Here is a 22,560-nt window from a genome sequence, read left to right as displayed (position 1 = left end):
TGCGTGACACTTTGATGTGCGCTCGGAAAAGGGGCTCGGGTTTCGAAGGATTTCGACGCATGCGAAAGATGCCGGTCCAGGATGGGGCGCGGAACAGAAACCGCGGGGGTGGGATTTCCGGTGGGATTTCAAACTTTACGACACGCACCATAATGGAATTCATTCCACTCCGGCATATTTGAATGCTCGGGATAGCGAAGATTTTATGGACCGCGACCACGAGGATGGGAGGTCCGTGCTGATGCTGCCTGGCTGGGTTTTTCCAACCACTCACCCATCCACGGGCTGGAATTGCGGCCCGAGTCGAGCTTTCATCTTGTGGTGATTTCTTGTTTTATTGCTCACTCCCCCCCCAATTGGGGCCAAGCGTGCGAATGGCGCCTCTTCCGCCCGGATGATTGTAAGGACAATTCAAACGTTTACAGCTCTCTGCGCGTGCCCATTTTGTGGAATTGATGAGTTTTAAGCTGACGTGATGAGAGCTTAACAGCCTGCGGGAAAAAGGTTGGTTTGATAGTTGAATTAATCACCCATTCAGCCCATTCAGACTGAACGAGCGAATCATTCGTAGGTAGTTCATGAAACGCTAACTTCGCCACTTCCTGATGTGAATGCATTTCTTAAGCTTTGTGATGTCTTTGCAATACGCTTGCGTGAAGTACGATCACAAATTAATACCCTAAGTCGAGCCCGGTATGTCGTCTGGGGTGCGGATTTAATGAACACAGCACCAGAAGACTCAGGTTACATCAAAGCCAGAGAGGGCTCGTTTTCCACCCCACACACAGCCAATGGCTTTTACGAAGCTTTTCGATTACACTCATCATCGCCGGGCGGGATCGCATCACCCGTTCTCCGAAACGAAACGCATTGTCCTTCGTTCGACAAACTGCTGGCAGGATTTGAGTCACCCTGGTCGCTGCCAGCAAGGACCTTTCGTAGTCAGGTCGATAAATCGACGGGAGAGATACCGCTCAAAACCACCAGAAGCCGATTGGGATCGAAAAATCAACTCCCCAACCCCAACTGATCGCCGTAAGGACACTTTACTACGCTCTCTGGCTTGGAAATCCCTCACCTAGCACCGTCGGTACGCTTCCACACAAGCGATTACGAACGGCATCTGTCTTACTGATGTGGTTTTAGCGCTTCGTTGCCTTTTGCAGGAGACGATGGGAAATGGGGTGCTGCACGCCAACACTTACCCGGAACTCGCCGCCGCTGCCGTCGTCCAGCTCGAGCACGTATCCTTGCACGAACGAGTGGCTTGGCGCCTGCCACGCAACAGTTACGGAGTTGTTCTCCGCCGAGCAGTCCTCCGGAATGATGACGGGTGCTAGGGGTACTAGGGGTACGGGGTGATGACAAGCATAAATGGGAGCAAACGCAGGCAGAAAGAAAAAAAAAGAACGGGATAAGAGAAGAGATCGCAGAGCATTAGCATGGAATGGCATGAAATGGGAGATGAATTATTTAAATTTTTAACGGTATCGAGAGCATTCTTCGCTGCTGACTCAGCTCCAGCACGGTGAACGGAAACGCGGAAAGCGCGATGGAAGGCGAACGTAAATGGGGTAATTAAAATTTTAACGTAATCATAAATACTTTAAAACTATGCTCGTTTGGATGGGTAACGCCCTCTCGTCGACATCTGGTGAGGGTTGCGAGTGTGCTTTCGCAACAACTGGGCGGAAATGTGCGAAAACACGAGAAGCACGAACGAAAACGAAGCAAGGCGAAAGTTTATTTTGCTTGTAAAAAATCACTTGAACTCAATTTTCCACCAAACAGTGTTAGCGGCAGCCAACTCATTTTTAGTGACTTTTTTTTTCAGAGTTAACTCACACTAAGGCACGTTTCACCATCAACTCATCTGATGTGCTGTGTTGTGTAGGATTGAGTTCTGTTGGAAACATTAACCTGTTTAGCATAATTAAGAGAACATGCATAAATTTTCAAAAATGTAAAGAGCTTGCAAAGGCATGGATGGAAATATGAACATTGTGTTAAGTTCGCAACCATGTTGCAAGCTCGCCTCTACAATGTTGCTATTCACACCGTACTCGGCCTACTGCGAGTGTGATAGAACCAAGTGCTGCTGCTGGTGACGCTAAAGTGCTCGGTCAGCGTACGATATATATATGGTTCAATAATGACTGGCCAATAAATCACGCGCCCGACAGCACCTGTCCCTGTGGGTGAAACGAACACCAAAAATCCTCACCCACGAAAGGCTGCGGAAGTACGAAACGCAAAAAAACACGCTCAGGTCCGCCTGCATTACACATGAAACACACTGATGGAAAATCGGATTTTTTTTGCTGCTTGCATCGACCTGCAACCGCTATATGCACTGCGGTGCACTGGTGCAGTTGATAGCTCGTAATACGCACCCGTTACGCGTTGAGAGGCCTACGGATAGTGCAACAATGTCCTGTAGTTTCACACTTCATCACATCCGGGCTTTTGGGTAGATTGCGGACGCTTTCCAGGGCACTCACACCCTACGGATCGTAAGCCCTCGTCCATTAAGGGCGGCTAGTGGGTTTTCCCTACCATTTCGCTCATTGCTGTTATCAATGTTACCATGCGCCAGTGGTTTCCGTTAAAAGCCTGCAAAGAGTGCGGCTTATTTTTTCCCCAATTTCCGGTTTGTTGCGAACAAAAAAAAAAGAGAGATATAACGCTCTGGCACCCACAGGCCACCATTAGGGTTCGCCGTTGGTCGTTAAAACGATACCGATTAGTATCGCAAAATCACGACACCGCTGCGCCTCTAGTCCGAGCATAAATGGATGCGTTTTGCTTACCATAGCGTGCACCAAAAAAAAGTGAACAGCAATTTGTGTCTGGCTGGAAGGATAAAGAACCACAGAGCAAGCAAGCAAAAAAAAGCCTTCGATTCGGTGGGTTAATCGAAGAGCATCGTCCTCACAACGAAACCTCTGACGTGCATGATGAATGGATGCACATGCAATTCCCGAAAGTGGTACCAAGGCGCCACAATCAGTGCGGTTTTTTCTTGATGCGTTCGAGTTGATAAGGTCCTTTCGATTTGCCCAAAACCCACCCCACACGTGCTACCATGGCGACGATGGAAGCGAGTTTGTACTTCTCATTTGACAATCCGGAAGGTCCTGTAACTAGTAACGAGTTTCGAAAGGGTGTGGCTCCACTATGGGCGCATTACTGGTTGCCTAGAAATTTGTCCATCCGTTTATTGTAGTTTACATACAATTGTGCCAAAATTTGCACGTTCCATTTGACTTGTTACGCGATTTGAAAATTCACCGCTTTCACACCGTAACACAACAATCAATCGTTTTTCACTTTTCTTTCCTGATAGCAGGAAAAAAACATGCCGACAAGCCGATTTCCCACGAGTCGTGGTGAAGGAGACTACAGAAGCCAAAGACCTGCAAGAAGTTTACGCCAGAGCGGATTTGCAAATTGAATCCAATTTCGATCGAGGACGCTCGGTCTAATTTCAAGCCAACCAGGCTGCCTGGTTCCTATTTGCACAGTCCACCGTGCCAATGTTGACACTCCGATCGAACACGGACCGGTAAGTGGGTATCCACACACACACAGGCCCGTACCTCATCGACCGGAGGGTGTCAAGTGGGTGTTTATGTCCACAGTGGCAACCCTCCGAAAAGCCTCCGTGGGGTGTTAGACCGGTTTCCCGGGAGTCCTCTACCGATAAGCGGAATACGAGCGAACAGGCCATCAGACAACGGCACACTGTGCGGAAAACACCCTTCCGTTGGAGGATGTTTTTGTTGCACACCCTCACACGCACTCTCAAGTGTCCTTGCTACCCCGCCGATGGCAACATTGTGAAACGCTGAAGCACCCACACACGATAAGCTCGACCGTTGTTGGTGTCGTTGTTCGCTCTGATGGAGTGCATCCGATTTTGGCGCGCCTCGGGGAAAAGTTCGTTCGGTCGGCGCTTTTTTCTGCCCTTTTTTGTTGTTGCATTCTCGTCCTCCTACGTACCTCACTAACGAGTCGGTTGTCAAGGCATAGTGGCAACCAACAACAACCACACCCGGGTTTCGGGATTGTCGGTTTCCACGCACGCGAACAACATTGTCGAACGGATTAGATTGTTGCAAGCGATGTCGCCATGTCTGTCTGATCGATTTTCGCGGCTTTGGAGAGCGAACCATTTGGAATGAACACTCTCAACTCCAAACAGACAAATGGGATTAAATTATAACATAAATATGTACGTAGTTGCTTCATGAAAACATAAACCCATTCACACCGCGTGCATAATAACGAAAAGGACATAAAACTTTGATTGCTTCACGAACGAAAATCACGAGAGAAAAAAAAACCGACAAAATGAGGAGTGAGGAGAATATGTTGCGCTGATTCTCACCTGCCGGTAGCCGTTCCTCGCCCTCCTTGGCAGCTGCATGTAACGAGGGAAAACGAGAGGATAGGTAAGATGAAAAGGATAAGATTTGATTACACCCACACAAGTTGACCCGCATCCGATCGCGTGCCGCACTGAGTGTTGCACCTTTCTCTGATTGCATTTCCCACTCGATCGGTGCCGGTGCAATTAACGTATTCGTTTTATTGTATTGCATTGTGTGCTGGTGATTGTGCTCCCGCACAAGGTGGACCCGCACAGTGCCGGGTTTATGGAGTTAATTAAAATTCAACCACCGTTGGCGTGGTGCGCAAATGACGCCACGCCTGTAGGGGGTTATTCTGGGCTCCGTACCATTATTAATAGTACATTTCACGACGGGTCGCGAATAATTAATGCCCATCCCATTTCTCACCACGCTGGGGAGTTGCCGAAAGCGCGCACTCCTTTTTATGTTGAATAAACTTGTTTCCTGCCAACGCGTGGCTTTTTGGTTTAACAAAACGCCATCAAAAAATTAAGATCCATTTTAACGATTCCACGTTCGTTGAGCGCGTAAAAATTGTGTCGATTGGCGATTCTCCACGTAATCACGCGCAAACCACGGCCGCAAATTCTGGCACCCATTTCAATAAGTTCGATTGCCTTGCGTACCATTACGATCCGATTACGATCGCCATCGAAAAAGCGCGTAAAAGCTCGTTTAAGTACGCAAGAAACACACACGCACGACACGACGCGGTTGTCAGCCGCAGTCTCAGGTTTGCCGTTAATTGAGCACGAACACTCGCACAGGCGCCTTGCATAAATTAATGTCACCGCGTCATCCCTTTCGCAGGAGGAAATTCACCCCCACCCACCAATGAACCCACCGCAAAAGGAGGGGGCACAAGTACTTACGCTTCATCTGGATGAAGTTGAGATTATCGATGGCGCGCACCACCGACGAGTCGTCGAGCGTGAGATCGATAATTGGTGATACGCGCGGGGCCGCATTCGTGACCTCCTGGTGCCAGGTCATGTCCGTGTTCGCGACGCGGTTAATTAACATCGAGCCAACCTGCAAGAAGAGAACGTTTCGAGAAGAGATGAGTATGTTACACACGCGAACGCGCACCGAGCTTACGAGCTGCTGAGGGGCTGAGTAATGTTTTTATTTGCCAACTTTGACACTTTCGTGAGATGGAAACTGCGTGCGAATTCGCATCGTGGCATCGTGCAATACCACGGTTCTAAGCTGTGCCACGAGATCCCGTAGAGCCACAACGGTGGCTTGACGCTGTCATGTTGGGGGTTGTGCAACTGCACTCAAATAACCTGCCTATGCTGTTGCTAGCTGAGACCTGTCCTGTGGAACAGATGGATTTATTTGAATACTGACTTCTATTCCTTTTTTTTTCTTCCATTTGACTTGTTGCACCTTTAGCATCGACACGTCGATGTGATTTATTTTGTGACCTTTTCAACCGGCGCCATCACACTCCTCCGACCAGCCAAGCAGCAGATCATCGACACGATCGATCCGGTCTCTGTCGGCAAGACCATATAGGGTGGAGGCGTTGAATGTGCCTGTCAAGCAGTATCGCTCCGTCTCCGTAAGTCAAAGGTCACACGAGCCCCCAGAGGGAGAAGACCCAACACGAAAATGGTCCCTTAAAGGCCACCTGCTAACCGCAACCCGTACTTGCGCGGATGGCTCACAATGCAAACCGCAATGTTGGCGATGACGAATTAAAGCCGAATCGAAAATGGGTGGCATCGTGCCGGTTTTCTCGTGCTCACGCGATAAATCAACGCACGGTGCTTTGATACAACGAAATGTTTAATGAAGCGTCAGCTACGGGACTCGAGATGCTTACGATGCTGGCAAACAAAACTCCACCATCCATCAACCGATGTGGCCGTGGCTAAAGGCGTCCCTGTTGCTTTACGGCCCATTACCCCAATCGCCAAAACCGGAGCGCATTCGGTGGAATTATGGTGGTCGCAAATAAAATAAACTTTGTGTATATTAGCCTAATGGCGAATGCCACGATCGGAAAATGGTTTCATCGAACACAACGTACAGGCGGACTATCGAAGCACATTCCATTTGCGGTACAATCGCGAGCCGGTCGGATTGGAGCGAATCATCTGCTATTCATTGATTATTTCCATAATTAATGGAGATTTTGCGTGGCCGGCACGATGCGATACGAAGGGCAGGCAAATTTATGCAAACTAGCGGAGTGATATTGAATTTGTTTCAAATTAATCCCTTTTCGAGAAGAGAATGCCGCACAACCTGCTCGCGAACGTGCGAGAGAAAATTAATCTACATTATGGGAATAACATGGGAAATACAGTTCAAACGATCCTCTTTCCAATGTACGTGATACTCGTTCGCATACAGCCGTACAGCTTTCAATTTCCAATCCATTACGAAGTGCACAAATCAACTTTATGCCACAGGCGATCCACCAACCCATGTCCAGCGGACTGGCCCAAACCAAACCGGAGTAATTAAAGCTCCTAATAATGTTGGGTGGCGACCATACCATCACCGTTCCACCTCGACACCCCACACGCAACCCTAAATGGTTGGGCGGGAGATTGAAAACCGCAACCGACCACCACGTCAGGCCTGCGATGTGGCCGATACTGCGCCGGTCCGAGTAGACCACAAAAATCGATTGCCAGCCCGGCCCGAGTTCAAAGAGCACATTCCGACGGGAACCGATGGGCCACCATTAAGGGCTCGGTGACGGATCAAGCAAAACACCGTGACTTGCGGTGGCCTGAACCCTGACAGGCCTTTGGAACGAACGTCTTTGCGGTGGCCCGTGATTTCACCCGGGAACGCTCTAATGGGAAACATTGCCACATGATTCCGGCACCCTGTAATGGTAGGCCGGATTGGTCATCCTTTTTTTTTTCAATTCATTCGTCTCCACTGGAAATGGGCGGCCGAGTTTGCTAGTCTAGTAAAGCACAATATTTCATGGCGGGAGCCTGAAAGGTGCTGTCAGCCGTAACGAGACGCTTGAATTTCAACTTTTTGGTGAAATGTGAGTGGCATTGGTGCGTGGCCATGGACAAGCAGCGATTTATGGGCATCCTTGTGCTTCGTTATCAAATTCAACCAACGCGTGACGCTCTACTAAACGGCACACAATAAATGCTCGGCAATGCTAAGCATCTCGTCGGATGAAAAAAAAAAACGTGTTTCACACGCCATATGTATCCTTTTTTTATTTTTGGGAGCGAGTTGCAACAGATTTTGTAAACAAATCAACCGCATGAACGATTGCGCATGCATTTGGCACCCGCTAAACCGAGGAATGGCTCTTTAGCACCTCATAAATCTATCGCACCGTGCCGCTTCGCTGATTCCGTACCGTCGGTTGCACTTTTCCCACCCACTTGGTGGGGTGGTTCGGTCGATGGTGCATTCGAGCGAATTTATCAGCTCGCGAATCGTTACCGAAACCGGCAACGCTCCGATCCTGCTTCCCGAGATTCCACCACACGCGAAAACGCGCTGAGTCACATCGTTTTCCGCTCGGGCACATCGAGTGCAGTCGGAGATAAAAGGGAATTAAAAATGCATTTTAATTAGTTGCCCGGTGGGTCGCGACTTCGGTGCTGATGGAGGGATTATACCGGGCGGTTCTTTTTTGTCAATACTCGGATCGGAATGGGAAATAGCCTGTGTCGTGATGTGGAAAACTCATCGGAAGCGGTTGATGATGTAAATCAATGGGCTTAATTTGTTGAGAGAGTAGTTAAGTTGGGGACATTTAAGCCTGCGTTTGTTGCATTATACTATGTTCAAGTCAAAACACGAGCTGTGAACAGTACAAGAGCATAAAACATAGGTGGAAAATAAAATGGAAAATAAAATCAGTTACTCATATTTCACATAACAAAACCCAACAAACATTTGCAAAAACACAACCGTAAAAATATGTCACCTTTTTGCATTTTTTCGCGCACAGATAGCTCTCGGATGGCTTCACTATAACTTATGTCAAACGGGCACGAGAAAACCGAATGATAAAAATGCAACATCCAGCTGACCGGGTAGAGTCCTTTTTGTTTGAATAGTTCGATTCGGCCTTGCTTGTCGATCGTTACACATGGCATATGCAGAAGGCATTTGATATTGCATTGCCATATATGCCTGGCCAGTTGCTGGGATACATTTCATCACAGAATTCATATTCGCCCAACAGGACACGGAAGCCACCACGGTACCAACAACAGCACTAACATTCCGTTTTCCACGCTCCACTCGCGGTAGTTTTAGCTCCCTGGACGAACGGATGAGAAGGTTTTTACATTTGCCAGAGTTCGCTTTGATGTGTGTTTTCTTTTTTCAGCTGCGGATTCCATTCGCCGTGCGAGCGGATAACTCCATCTCTCCGGCTGGGCGTTTCAAGGAGTGAGCCGCTGATGTGAGGGAAAACGTGAAATGCCGACGTAAAACCCCAGGCTGGTAGACCGGCTGGGAGTGGGGTCGATTCTGTATCGGTGTAAGCCTGAGGTTAGTGTCGGTTTCCGATACGAATCCGACGGCATTATTTTCCACCGGGTTTCGGTTTTGTTCCGGTGTACCGCTTCCCGGGTTGAATTCCCCAAACTGTAAAACTTCTGTAGCCACGAAATACGAAGAAAAAAACACACGCCAACTTCTCCACTGAATCCGGTCGGAGTAAAAACAACTGCCTGCGAGTTGTTTGACCCGTTTTTGTTCGCGCTATCAAAAGCAAACATGCTCGCGGAAGGAAAAAGACAAAACCCTGAATGAAAAACCTATCGTTGGGAAACGTAAAGAATAGAACATTTCTTGCGCCCTTTTAACAACTCATTTCTATTCTTTCAACAATAATCTTCTAAATAAAACCACGTAAACTTTGACGATGGCCAAGGTTCATTTTACCCAGCAGTAAGGAGCTTAAAATCTGCCTTAAAAAAATGCAGCCTTTCATATGTTAGGCAGCAGCTATATGTTTTATAAATTATTATTTTTCATCAAACATGAATTTATCTGGTGCCGGTTTTATCCGTGGTAATAAAACGTGCAATATGCTATGGCTGCTCGGTCTGCTCCACTTCCAAGCACCAACGACCCGAACATGGAAACAAACAAAACCCCCGATCATGCAAAGCAAACTGTTGTTTTTTTGTCTGTCTTCTCTCCTCTCAAGAACCTGATATAAGCCGGCAAGCGTTGCTCAAGTGTTCTTAAATATTTTATGGATTTTTTCGCCTGCGCTCCCGTCGAGGCGCCGGTCCGTTATCCGTCTGGACATCTGGGGTAGGGTGGCGATTTTTGTTTGGAGCTTTCAAGCGAAGCCCCATAAAATGATATCGAAATCGGACGAGTAATCCTGGCACTATTTGGCAACCCTACTGTAAATCTATTTGCTTGTGAATGAAAATCCTAGATCATTGGCATTGCAAAACCGGTTCCAAACACTGCTCTGGTGTGATGTGAAATCAAAACAAAACGCTGCTGAAAATTACCTGCAAAAATGCTGCACTATCCGTCTCTTTGAGCGCTTCGATGCAGAACTGAATCAGGCCGGTCGTTTGCTGGAGCTTCCCCGTGCAACTCGCCTGTTGATCCTGCGGGAGGGAAAACAACGAATAGTCATCAAATCGGTACCGATTACACATTACGGGCATCCTGCTCCCTTCACAATAAGCGGCTAAACTTTTCCGCCATAAAATCCATATCCGGTCCGATGCGATCGCGTTCATTAAGCGCTGCTGCCTACGCGTGCGGATGTTGATCAAACGTCGATGAACGTGCAGCCTGCAGTATCGCAAATCAAACCGACCCTCAGCCGCATCGGCCAAACAAAATTAATCTTACCTTCAGCGTGCGTATTTTGGCTTCCTTATCGCTTCGAATTACATCGAGTAGGACGTCCCTTCGGGCGGTAATGGCCGCTATCAGCGTCTCGCACTGTACCGTGACGAGCCGTTCGAACTCGATGCACGAATCCTGTGGTAGAGAAACGGTAGAACAAGCGTCAGTCGTAGGGTGTGTGTGTGTGTGTGTGTGTGTGTGTGAGTACGGGTGGGAAAAGCCCAGCCTAACCATTAGCGTTGGCTGAACAACGGGAACGGACCCTGTCGCCAGTGCAATCGGATGTCCTGACCGTTCGATGCCTGGGGACCGACGAGGATCGTTGCCAAATAAACAACAGTCTCTGGCAGAGAAACCTCGTTACGCAATCCCGAGAGTGAACCACAGTTCGGTACCTGGACACTGGACTGGCCGGATCCGAATGGGTCACATGTACGATACTCACCGTCACTTTGTCGCTCATTCCCTTCAGTCTTTGGATGAATTCGGTTGTCGAACGCGCCTTCTCCGACAGGTGCTGTAGGTTGTGGGATAGTTCAGTCTGCGGAATTAATGTAAAAGGGAAAAATAAACACGCATTAGGGTGATTTCGGAAAAGGAGGCTCCATTTTAAACAAGTTTAATCAACTTCGAACCGGACCGGGAACCATCCCAGTCTCGGATTGTTTCGTTCCTTCGTTCAGCGGATTATTGCAAATTTATCATTTCAGAGTGCTTCTGATGGCAACACAGCGATGTTAGTAAATTTTGTAACCCAACGTGGACCTACCATAGACCACATAGTAGCAATAGCGTTCTTCTGCCGAATTTTCTATCCCAACAGCAATGAATGAATGCATGAATTGCAATGCCTTGCCCCAATCAGAACTTGCTGCTGTTTATCTCAATTTGCTACGAGATAAACACCCAACGTACGATGTCACACAGTGTGTCGACATCGGGTAAAAGAAAATCGATGATAAGACTTATTGCAAACCATTCCGAAACACTTTCGTCCGTTCGTTTTAATGAAGGTTAGTTAGTCGAGCACAGGTAAACAAGTGCCATCTGAAGGTGCATCCTTAGGAGCTAGTCCCACTTGGGGAGCGAGAATATAGCAGCGAGTAATTAAGCTGCCAGACAGCATCAATAAAATTAGACCGGCATGTCTGTACAGCCGGGGCCGGCCGGTTCCCAGATGACTCTCTGCAGAGTGGAAATGCAACCCCTCCGTGGTCGGAGTTCCCCAATTCCGTTACGGCCCTGTGCATGCGTTTGCAGACATTAATTTGAAATTACATGCAACCAACGTCGTCAGCCGTCAGCCATCTATGGCAGCGCAGACACTTCACGGCAGGCTGTTGCGTACACGGCACCGATGGATGGATGGATGCGTCCCGAATTTGGATGATGCTGGTTCACATAAGCTTCTGCCGTGGGGAAAACCAGAGAGGGAGAATGATGCCATGTTTGGCCCTTCAGACCATGCCACCGACTGTTGGCGCAAATTGTACCATAAAACCATGCTCCGGAAGTGATTAGCATCACGGAAACCAACCAGTTCTAGCAGTCGAGAGAGGAATTATATGCTACGAAAGTTCGATACAAACCTAATAACAGAAGTGCTATCTAAATGGTTATCAGGAGAATTGCCTGTTTTTTTGTGTAGCTGTACATTATTCACATGCCATATACAACCAAATTACGACTTAGTTTCGCACAAAATGATAACGGTAACAGTTTCTCTTCTTTCGAACAATTAACAATGTACGTCTATTTGTAGATTCAAACATAAACTTTCATGTGGATTGTATTCTTTCGCGCACTAAAAAAATACAAGACTAAACTCATAAACGAACGACTTAAGAAACGACTTAACGAAGGCGAATTGAATAACAACGGTCTCGCTTTAGTTTACCTAAAGTAGGCCAGAAATTAATGCGGACCCCTAGTCTAATCTGCCTAATGTTCTGTGGCGTGAATTGGAGCATCAATTCCGAAAGATAAGACACTCCGATTCTTGCGGATGGACACGAAATTCCAAATTATTCTTTTGAAACAAACAATTATGCCACTTTCACGGACAGTCGGAAACAAGATCTGGCACAGTTCGTGGTGAACGGGCTGATACTTCGCAAAATGTTCACGCCAGCCAAGTCCAAGCAACACGAACAAAGCGGACAGATAAACTAGGAAAATGACCCGTTGGAAAATTAAGGCAACTAAACACGACTGGATACAAATTTTTCACGGCAACAACCTTTGAGCGCTAGGTTTCGTTGTTTTTGGGCCCCATTTAGCCACGCCCGTCGTTAACTCGATGGACTATTTCGTTGGGCGTGTTTCAATGCAGCATTCAAATGCGGGAATTAGGATGAGCGTAAGAAATGCGTCAAACGATTCTGTTACGCCTATGAGATTTTTGTTTCTCTACAGCAAGCATCATAACTTCGGTTGATGTTATTTGTATTTGAAAAATGAATAATGCGCGTAATTTGTACACTAGTCAGAAGATGATATGAAATGAACTGAAAAATCCACTTCTGTAGAAGTACCACAAAAATCTTCTATTATACTCGTCGATTATCTACAGACAGATGTATACTTATATATCCCTGCATGTGCCTGTCTTGGTTTAGATTACTAACTGGATGCAGAACATCTGAATAAACCAGCAGTAAAGCTGTTTATAAATCCACATTTTATTTTGCGCTGGTGCGCTTGCGGACTACGTTCCATCAATTTCCAGAAATGGCTTGTCTTGCACAATTGTTTATCCAGGTGGCGTGGCGTTGCATACCTCGAAACACTCCCTATATAGGTGCGTCCCGTTGATAAGTGGAAATATTTTCAAAATTTTCGCCATTTTCTTCGCTACAATGGCTCGTACAAGTCCACCATTACTGATCTTGATAACCGCTGTGCTTCAGGTAACCTAGTTGCTCGAGGCAGCTTTGTAAAGTTTAACATAATTACGTTCAGTGATCACGTGTGTGCCTCATTATGTCCGTTCTCAGTATATCCACGCCGCACCAAGTCCCGAGTTTGGTTCTGTCGGCCTGGTCCAGTCGAGTTTGACGATCAAGACCGCAGCAGCGAGCATCGGTCCACTGTTCGAGGAGCTAGACGACAACAACGGTTTCGTGCCTGTAACGGATTATGCACCCTTCAAAATAGTACTGCCGCTGATGGAATCACTCGGCACAAAGGTCGCAACGCTTGGTCCACCGATAACGAACGCCATCGTTGCGGGTGTGCCTAAAAACGACGGCAATTACAATGCCGTTTTCAATCCGATCTCAACCGCGATCTCTGCGATGAAGAGCTTCATCGATGGGGAAGTTGCTTCCACACGCACGACCCTTACCAATATTTACGGAACGGACATTAACCATCTGTTCAGTGACGTGTTCGGTAATATGCGCAACGCTCTCGTGCAGCTCGACACCAACTTGCAGAAGCTGAAAACTGCCCTCCAAACGGCTGTCATCAGATCCGGAAAGGCTCAGATTGATCCCAATCTCACCACAAATTTATTGGCCTCGGTCTCTTTCCTGAAAACGACGATTTTGCCTGTAAGGTTCACCGTTTACACTACGCTCGATAACGTCGAATTAAGTGACGCGTTCCTGGTGGATCTTGATGAGCTGTCCAATGTACTGAAAGGCAATCTTAACACTTATCTCACTGATTTTACCAATTCTGTGGGGGCAATTGGAACAAGCATAAAAAGCAATATTGACAACACCTTCGCTACGCTAAATGCAATCGATATAAGTGATCCAACAACGTTACTTAGAACTTTACCCGAATTCAGCAGCTTTTCAGAATCGTTTGTGCCATATATAACCGTTTTGACTAATTTACAAAGCTATCCCGGTAAGATTACTAACGAAGTCATCACGCAGTACCTCACTGACGCTGGATCATACTTGACGCAGTACGCACTGGCACTAGTTCCCCGTTCCTACGATTCGATCACCTATCTCATCGAGGTTCTAATATCGGGTGGTCCAAATTCACAGTTCTGTTTCCACAAGTACAAACCTCGGCTGATAAACTTCTACGCACTGCTCGTATCTGACGTGGAAGCTTGCTTTAGCTTGGAAGTTTTCCGAGTGAACCACTTCATTGATCTATCCGCTGCGCTATTACAGGTGGTGAGTTTTGACTTCGAAGATCTGTATAGCAATGTATCAGCGTGCAACACAATGACCACACCTGGAGCGTGCCTTTCATCCGTAAGTGTGCTATTGTCGCATTAAGGAGGAATGTTTTTCTAATACGTCAAACTTTACACCTTCAGATTACTTCGTACTACATTGCACTTACAAAGAAGACAGATTCCAAGACAGAGGCATTGTTTAACCTTATCAAATCTGAGGCCAAGGCCAGTACCAACCGACTTGGAGGCTGTTTATATTCTCATAAGCTGAAAAATATGCAAGCGCTCATGTCTGCGATGTCCGACATCGATACTTGTCATAGACTTGGTCCCCAAGATCCAAACTAGACTACTGATATCAGAAAATTAGTCAACTTATTTTGCAACTACTTGCTGAATATCACACATCCAATCTTAAACATTTGCAATACAAATAAAGCGCGTTTTCTCCCAAAACTCCCAGCGGCAAAGCTGATCTACAAATTCACAACACATTTCACGCTGGTTTGGCAGCGTTCTATCAGATTCCTACTCAAAAAAATATGTGTGTTTTGTCTGGCACAATTGTTTATCCAGGTGGCGTGGCGTTGCATACCTCGAAACACTCCCTATATAGGTGCGTCTTAGTTGATGAGTTGAATAATTTTCAAATTTTTGCCATTTTCTTCGCTACAATGGCTCGTACAAGTCCACCATTACTGATCCTGATAACCGCTGTGCTCCAGGTAACCTAGTTGCTCCAGGCAGTTTTGTAAAGTTTAACATAATTACGTTCAGTGATCACGTGTGTGCCTCATTATGTCCGTTCTCAGTATATCCACGCCGCACCAAGTCCCGAGTTTGGTTCTGTCGGCCTGGTCCAGTCGAGTTTGACGATCAAGACCGCAGCAGCGAGCATCGGTCCACTGTTCGAGGAGCTAGACGACAACAACGGTTTCGTGCCTGTAACGGATTATGATCGCTTGAAAACATTACTGCCGTTGATGGAATCACTCGGCACAAAGGTCGCAACGCTTGGTCCACCGATAACGAACGCCATCGTTGCGGGTGTGCCTAAAAACGACGGCAATTACAATGCCGTTTTCAATCCGATCTCAACCGCGATCTCTGCGATGAAGAGCTTCATCGATGGGGAAGTTGCTTCCACACGCACGACCCTTACCAATATTTACGGAACGGACATTAACCATCTGTTCGGTGACGTGTTCGGTAATATGCGCAACGCTCTCGTGCAGCTCGACACCAACTTGCAGAAGCTGAAAACTGCCCTCCAAACGGCTGTCATCAGATCCGGAAAGGCTCAGATTGATCCCAATCTCACCACAAATTTACTGGCCTCAATCTCGCTCCTGAAAGCGACGATTTTGCCTGTAAGGTACACCGTTCACTCTACGCTCGATAACGTCGAATTAAGTGACGCGTTCCTGGTGGATCTCGATGAACTGTCCACGGTACTGAGAAGCAATCTTAACACTTATCTCACTGATTTTACCAATTCTGTGGGGGAAATTGGGACAAGTATTGTAGGTAATATTGGAAACACCATAGCTACGCTAGATGAAATCGATGTATCAGGTGCCGTAACGGTACTCGAAACTCTACAAGAGTACGTCGGCGTTTCGGATACGTTCTCATCATACGGAGATGCTTATGATAAGTTACAAAGCTATCCCGGTAAGATTAACGACGAGGTCATCACGCAGTACCTCACTGACGCTGGATCATACTTGACGCAGTACGCACTGGCACTAGTTCCCCGTTCCTACGATTCGATCACCTATCTCATCGAGGTTCTAATATCGGGTGGTCCAAATTCACAGTTCTGTTTCTACAAGTACAAGCCCCGACTGATAAACTTCTACGCACTGCTCGTGTCTGACGTGGAAGCTTGCTTTAGCTTGGAAGTTTTCCGAGTGAACTACTTCATTGATCTATCTGCTGCTCTATTGACGACGGTGCTTTTTGACCTCGAAGATCTGTATAGCAATTTATCAGCGTGCAACACAATGACCACACCTGGAGCGTGCCTTTCATCCGTAAGTGTGCTATTGTCGAATTAACGAAGAATTTTTTTCTAATACGTCAAACTTTATACCTTCAGATTACTTCGTACTACAAGGCGCTTGCGAAGAAGACAGTTTCCAAGACAGAAGCATTGTTTAACCTTATCAAGTCTGAGGCCAAGGCCAGTACCAACCGACTTGGAGGCTGTTTATATTCTCGTAAGGTGAAAAATATGCAAGCGCTCATGACTGCGACGTCCGACATCGATGCTTGTCATAGACTTGGTCCCAAAGATCCGAACTAGACCAATAATATCAGAGCATTAATCAACTTCTTTTGCGACTACTGGCTGAATATCACACGTTCAATCTTACCCTTTTGCAATACAAATAAAACGTGTTTTACTTACAAAACTAAATTAAGATGGCATTCGTTAGTAAAAGAAATAGCTTCGTCTATTCGTCAAAGAATGCACCGATTTTAAAACAGTAAATTAAATTCGACACTGGTGTCGTGGAAATAACTGGTGTCGTGGATGAAATTCACCATCTCTGGCAAAATCGTCGAGTGTGAAATGGACAAAACACAATTGACAAAATGGTTATACTACACCAAAACTAGCCATAAAACATTGTATTCCACGTGTTTCAATGGGGTTGAACCTTTTGTCTCTAGCTTCCGGTATAGATTGATCCTCGAATTTAAGGTATAAGATATGGTGTATGGTATATTTTCCATCGCGTTCCACTGATTTACGAGGCACAACTCCAACACTCGAGGGGAGCTCGATAGCCGAAGCGTTAGTGCGTTAGTGCGGCACAAACACACGATATAGTATCGGGATCGAATCTCGTCTGAGCCCCACTCGTACGCAGGACTGACTATCCACCTACGAGTAATTAAAAAAGTCATGAAAGCCTTGACTAAGCTTAGCAAGGTAGGCTATGTCAGTACGACGTGCTCAATTGTGAATGGGGGCCAGTGAAGAAGAAAAATTCCAACACTCATTGTCCTGAGTCCTTGTTCCAGTCAGTGCTTGAGTCAACGTTTACAAATTTAAAAATTAAATACAAAAAGAAGATAGACACAATAATCACACATGATCCGAGGATCACACATGCTACCCTTTTATGTATCTCCAAGCCGTGATAGTTATGCCTCTGCTTAAACATTTGCGATTAAAAACTCCCATGTGATGCATGGTGATGTGTGCATTTGTGCATGACAGCTCCTGTTACGCCTCGCCGATCTGACGGAAAAAGCTGAGAAAAATCCCGAGTAGATGCTAAACGGAAGCGATGTCGTCATGAGGCAGACTTTTACGATTCTCGTACTGATCGGGTCGGAAAGCAACTCAAAACATGGCATTCGGAGAAGCAAAACGAAAATGTTGTGCGGTGTTGAGCGACGTCCATGTGCCCAAGAGCATGCCCGTTTGTAGCGTTGTAGTTAAGACTTTCTCTTGTACCCGATCGTTTGTAGTCTCGTCTTCACTGATTAACCATAATTTGCAACCACCATAAAACCACCGCTTACACGGAGGGCCTTTGCAAAAATATATCACATTTTAATGCACGCAAAACAAGGCGTTGAAAAACGAGCACCAATCCTTTCGGAACGCGTGCGGCAGCATTATCCTTATCAATAATGGCGGCCCCGCTGAATAGGTGGGTTCATATAAACGACCCTAACTTTGGTTCATTTTGCCAACTTGGAGCCGTGGCTCTTGACCCGAGCGCGACTGAGAAAGGGCGAGAGAGAGAGAGAGATAGAGAGAGAGAGAGAGAGAGAGAGAGAGAGAGAAAGAGAACTAAAAACGAGTAAACAGTGGGCTTTTTGAAAGGGTAAGAGGATGGGCCATTAAAAACTTTGTCGACCCGCGTTTGGAAGGATGTTCGGTTGGTGACCACCAGCGACGGTCAGCACCCACATCTGAATGGAAAAGTTTGTCCTCGAACATGTTGGAAGGCGCTATGATCACACCCAGACGGAAAGCCATTCCGTCACTTTCAGTATACGATCGTCGGAAATTGTGCCATTAGTGAGCCGTTACTTTTGAGCAGCTTGAATTAGTTGACCAATCGTCTAATGAATCCTTGTTCCAATGAAAATACGGTGTATGGTATAATTTTTTATTATGAAAAATAAGTCATAAGAACAACATAAATCATTGATACAGCAATCAACTGCAAGGATATGCCTGCATTCAAAAGGACATGCAAGCCCTTTCTAGCTCAATTTAAACCAAACCATAAGCAACGCAATTTAATTTCCACCCGCTATTCGAAGTGATAATCAAAAGTAACAGCATCCGTTCGAAAGCACCACCCAGCGTCTTCCGCGCTAATATCGCAATACGCAACATTCCGGTCATTCTTGCCGTTGAGACGTCTTAAACCTCACCATCTGCCAGCAGCACCATATGGACGAAATATTCATTGCCAGCAATACCCTTGAGCGGGCGATCGTAAAACCAGCGAAACAATAAAACACTCTCTCCAAACATAAAACACTCTCCAGTGACCACCCACCGCGGGAAAAGCGTGTCCCCTCAGCCCGTATCCCGGGCCTTACCAATTTCATTTTGTTATGAAAATTTTGGTCCACCAGTACGCCCAGCAAAAGGTGCAACATGCATAGCCCGTAAAATCTACGCGTCACTTTACGGTTCCACTATCGTGGGCGTTTGGTTTTCCCGAGGTCGGCGGTGGGATAGCGATTTTGTGCTCCGGAAAAACTGTCTCACGCCCACACACACCACTGGAGGGTTGTGTCGGGGGGCGTACTAACCGACCATAAAATATAATTCCGCATACTTTCGAAGCACACCTTGCCAATGGCTCCCCCGAGAGTAGGCCCCATCGGTAGGACGGAGGGCTTTTTGTGTGCTCAGCTGTCGACGGCCTCCCCAGGATGTCTACGCCACAAGGAGCAAACGATTGCTATTGTTTCACAAAGGATAGAGAGAGAGAGAGATCCAGAGAGAATGCTCGCAGTTCATATTGAAGGCATAAATTAAATTTTCATATTTTATTTCTCAATTTCGGTGTGTGCGAAACTGGAGCATATCGAAACGAGTGCCCACGCTCGTGGCGCCACGACTTCTGAGCTACGCACGATGAAGTGCGAAAAGTTCCCTGCACTGTGTGGGGGGTTTGGACTAACTTTCGACAAAAGAAATAGAGACGAAACAAAAACAAAAAAACACGCAAAGAAAGCGCAATCATGCTTCACGAACGTTTGGTTTCCGCGTTCCTTTAGGCGAACCGTTCCAGTGAGCCTCCCGGTGACGTTATGACATCGGAAAGTTAGTAAATAGGATAGAAGATAAACGGGGCTGCTTTACAGGTACGGCTGAAGAAATGGGCGAAGAACAAAAAAGACAACATACAAGCTACCAACACAAATCACAAACATGCCCTTCCCATCGGAATTTCCACTCAGGCTCCACCTATGTTTGGTTGTTTACACGCCTGCCATCGGTACCTTGCTTCGTGGCACGGTATCGCAAATATGGGGAAAATCGTCCGAGGGATAAACTTTCCCGAACCCTATTCTCCAGTTTCACCACACCGACCGATGGAAGCTTTTCCAGCCCGAAATTCCAGCCAGCCGAAAATACGGCAATGACCCACCGTAAACGCGTTGGGTCACCCCACCACGAGGCGGTGTTCTCGCTTTTCAGGCGGGCTTTCGTGACACACGGTCGTAAAAGTTAAAAGGTGTATAATTTTTCCTTTTCGGAGGCTTTGTCTCACTTCCTGCCATCGACCATCGGTCGGAAAAATCGTTCTTTTCTGCCTCCCCCTAGCATTATGCCAGTCAATCGAACATACCACGAGCGTTCAACGGAGGCTCGAGCGTTCCTATCGTACTGAAATATGTTTTTATAACACCGAAGTACTTACATTACTTATGGCTTCAAATGGGGTATCACGATAGGGAAACCTACAAGCGGCATAAAACACTTCTCTTGAAAAGTGTACAGAAATGCTACAATCTCCTCCAGGCATACAAGAACGTGTTGTCTGATCCGATTCGTTGACCAAAAGAAATATTATCAACGGAAATTTAATCTGATAATTGAAACTGATAGGATTCGATCGCTATTCTTTCCGTTTTAGCGTGTGTTCGTAAAAAAAAGGTAAGGCCTCTAAATCAGCTCCGTCAGCGCGATCCGTTCGATCAAAACCCAACTGAAATCGTGAGCATCAATCAAACAAATTAAAATTACATAAATCGACGCTGTAACGATCAACCCACAGGCACGATCGTGCAACAGTGCAGGCTGAAGGTGATCGTAGCCGATATGGGGAATGAAAATGTTCGATGCAAATGAATTGACGTCGCATGTAAATTACGCGGAAACAGACCGATCAAAAACACCGCAGCGATTGGTTGAAAAAAGAAACAGCACCCTTAATCGAGACTCAATTTTTCCAAGCGACTCACGTCTCGGGGTGTGTTGTGATTGTGGTCGTGTTCGGTTGATTATCTGTTTTTTTTACTTATATTTTTCTTCTAATTTATTTCACCATGCCACTCGTGCTTTTCCAAAGGGTGCGGTCACAAAGCGGGAGCCATTTTTCGCCCTTCCCGGTAGGTAAATCACGCGACAAACGCCACCCTTAAACTCACAGACACACGGGCTCGTCGGTACTGACTGACGGATCCTCAGCGACTGTCTCCACGAAGCGGGCTTCCTGCCCTTTCGAGCAAGACCCAAACGCGATTACCCCACCACAATTGGACGGCGTCCGAAGGGCGCGAAGGGAAGCGAAATCGAATGAAATTCCGCCCAAAGCGAACGCCAATGCAATAAGGTAAATCAAATAAAGCATAATCGATCCCGTGCGATATTGTAACGGAAAGGGCGAAGCGTGGCGCTTATCGTCGCCCTCACTGCCTTTCCCTGGCCACCATCTTGCCTTGCCGGTGGGTCGTCGTTCGGAAACGTCACAACCACTGTGGCGCACGGCAACATATCAAACCGCCCGCGCCCTCGTGGGACGATGGAATAAATTGGAATCGTGAGCAAATTTATGCGCTCGGTTTTCATGTATTTTTTTTTTGGTTCAAGCTCAACAATTCCACCATCGGTGGGTTTCGTATGCTCGTTTCTCTCGCCCGTTCAGCCAGCGAGTAATATATCTTAGTCGAAGCGTCGTTCGCGATACTGCTAGCGTGCGACGATGTGATTTGAAGGCCCTTCGATAAGCTCACCCACCAGCTAGGCCCACAAAAGGGAAACCCCTCCCGAAAAAGTAACGCCAGCTCACCAATCCGGCATCCGAAGCTAATCTTGCCGGGCTCGTATCGCGCCCTGGTTTCACGGCCAGCGATAATCGGTGCCCAGGGAAAATCGAGCGTAATTAATGGAAATGTTAGAAATGGCCTTTTTCCAGCAGGCGGGCACACAACAGGTCGCCAGCCGCTCCTTCAATTTGATGGTGGCCACTTCGATCAAAACCGGATCCTTGCTTTTATGTGCAACACATTTCGTTAATTGATAAAGGTAACACTTCGCAACCGTTGATAAGAAAGCTACACACACAGAAATACAACATAAATTCGTTCGCATGCTATCTAGAAATGCCCAACGGTAGCGTTTGTAAGTTTATATTTAGCCAACGAAAGTCCGAGTGACCGTTCAATTCCCACCAAAAATGGGACTCATTTATTTAATTTTATTTATCACATCAATGAGCTCTGTTCGTCCGCGCTAGCGATGGTCCATTTATTGCAGCCCACACCAAACACAGCGCCAGCGAGAATTTAAATAAATTGTTATTCCCGGATACCGATCGGTCATACCACGATCCTTCCGCAACGAATTGCGCCGCAATCGAAATAAATAAATGGTAAAAAAACCCAACCCGTCGCTCATAAAAGATTTTTATGGTACCACTCGTAAAAAAGCGGGTCCGGTTGCACCTTTTTTTGTTGACTGCTGCTGCTGCGTCAATTGCCTCACTTGGGTACCAACGGAGACGGATATTTTAATGGTGCTCCCGAAAGCCGCTGGCTGTACGCCGGGTCACATTAGCCACAGTTCGTTGCCAGTGGTTTGGCCGGTCGATCGGCTTAAAACGACGTGTAAATGTGTCGTTTTCGAGGTTTACGACGGATGGAAAATTATGATGTCCCAAGCTACGGTCGCTAGGAAGC

At 46.7% G+C, this 22,560-nt stretch overlaps 1 protein-coding gene across 1 annotated transcript in view; it reads right to left on the bottom strand.

The window, feature by feature from the left end:
• LOC128723164 (E3 ubiquitin-protein ligase TRIM9) overlaps positions 1-22,560 on the bottom strand; it is a 68,997-nt gene that overhangs the window by 8,726 nt on the left and 37,711 nt on the right. Inside the window, exons 2-7 of the mRNA XM_053816879.1 lie at positions 10,690-10,785; positions 10,248-10,379; positions 9,896-9,997; positions 5,288-5,447; positions 4,391-4,423; positions 1,206-1,345 (exon numbers count right to left, since the gene is read on the bottom strand). Coding sequence (XP_053672854.1) covers positions 1,206-1,345; positions 4,391-4,423; positions 5,288-5,447; positions 9,896-9,997; positions 10,248-10,379; positions 10,690-10,785 — 663 coding nt within the window. The remainder of the gene's footprint in view (positions 1-1,205; positions 1,346-4,390; positions 4,424-5,287; positions 5,448-9,895; positions 9,998-10,247; positions 10,380-10,689; positions 10,786-22,560) is intronic.

Source organism: Anopheles nili, chromosome 3, assembly GCF_943737925.1.
Source record: "Anopheles nili chromosome 3, idAnoNiliSN_F5_01, whole genome shotgun sequence".
NCBI lineage: Eukaryota > Metazoa > Arthropoda > Insecta > Diptera > Culicidae > Anopheles > Anopheles nili.
This window is presented reverse-complemented; position numbering and strand designations above follow the sequence as displayed.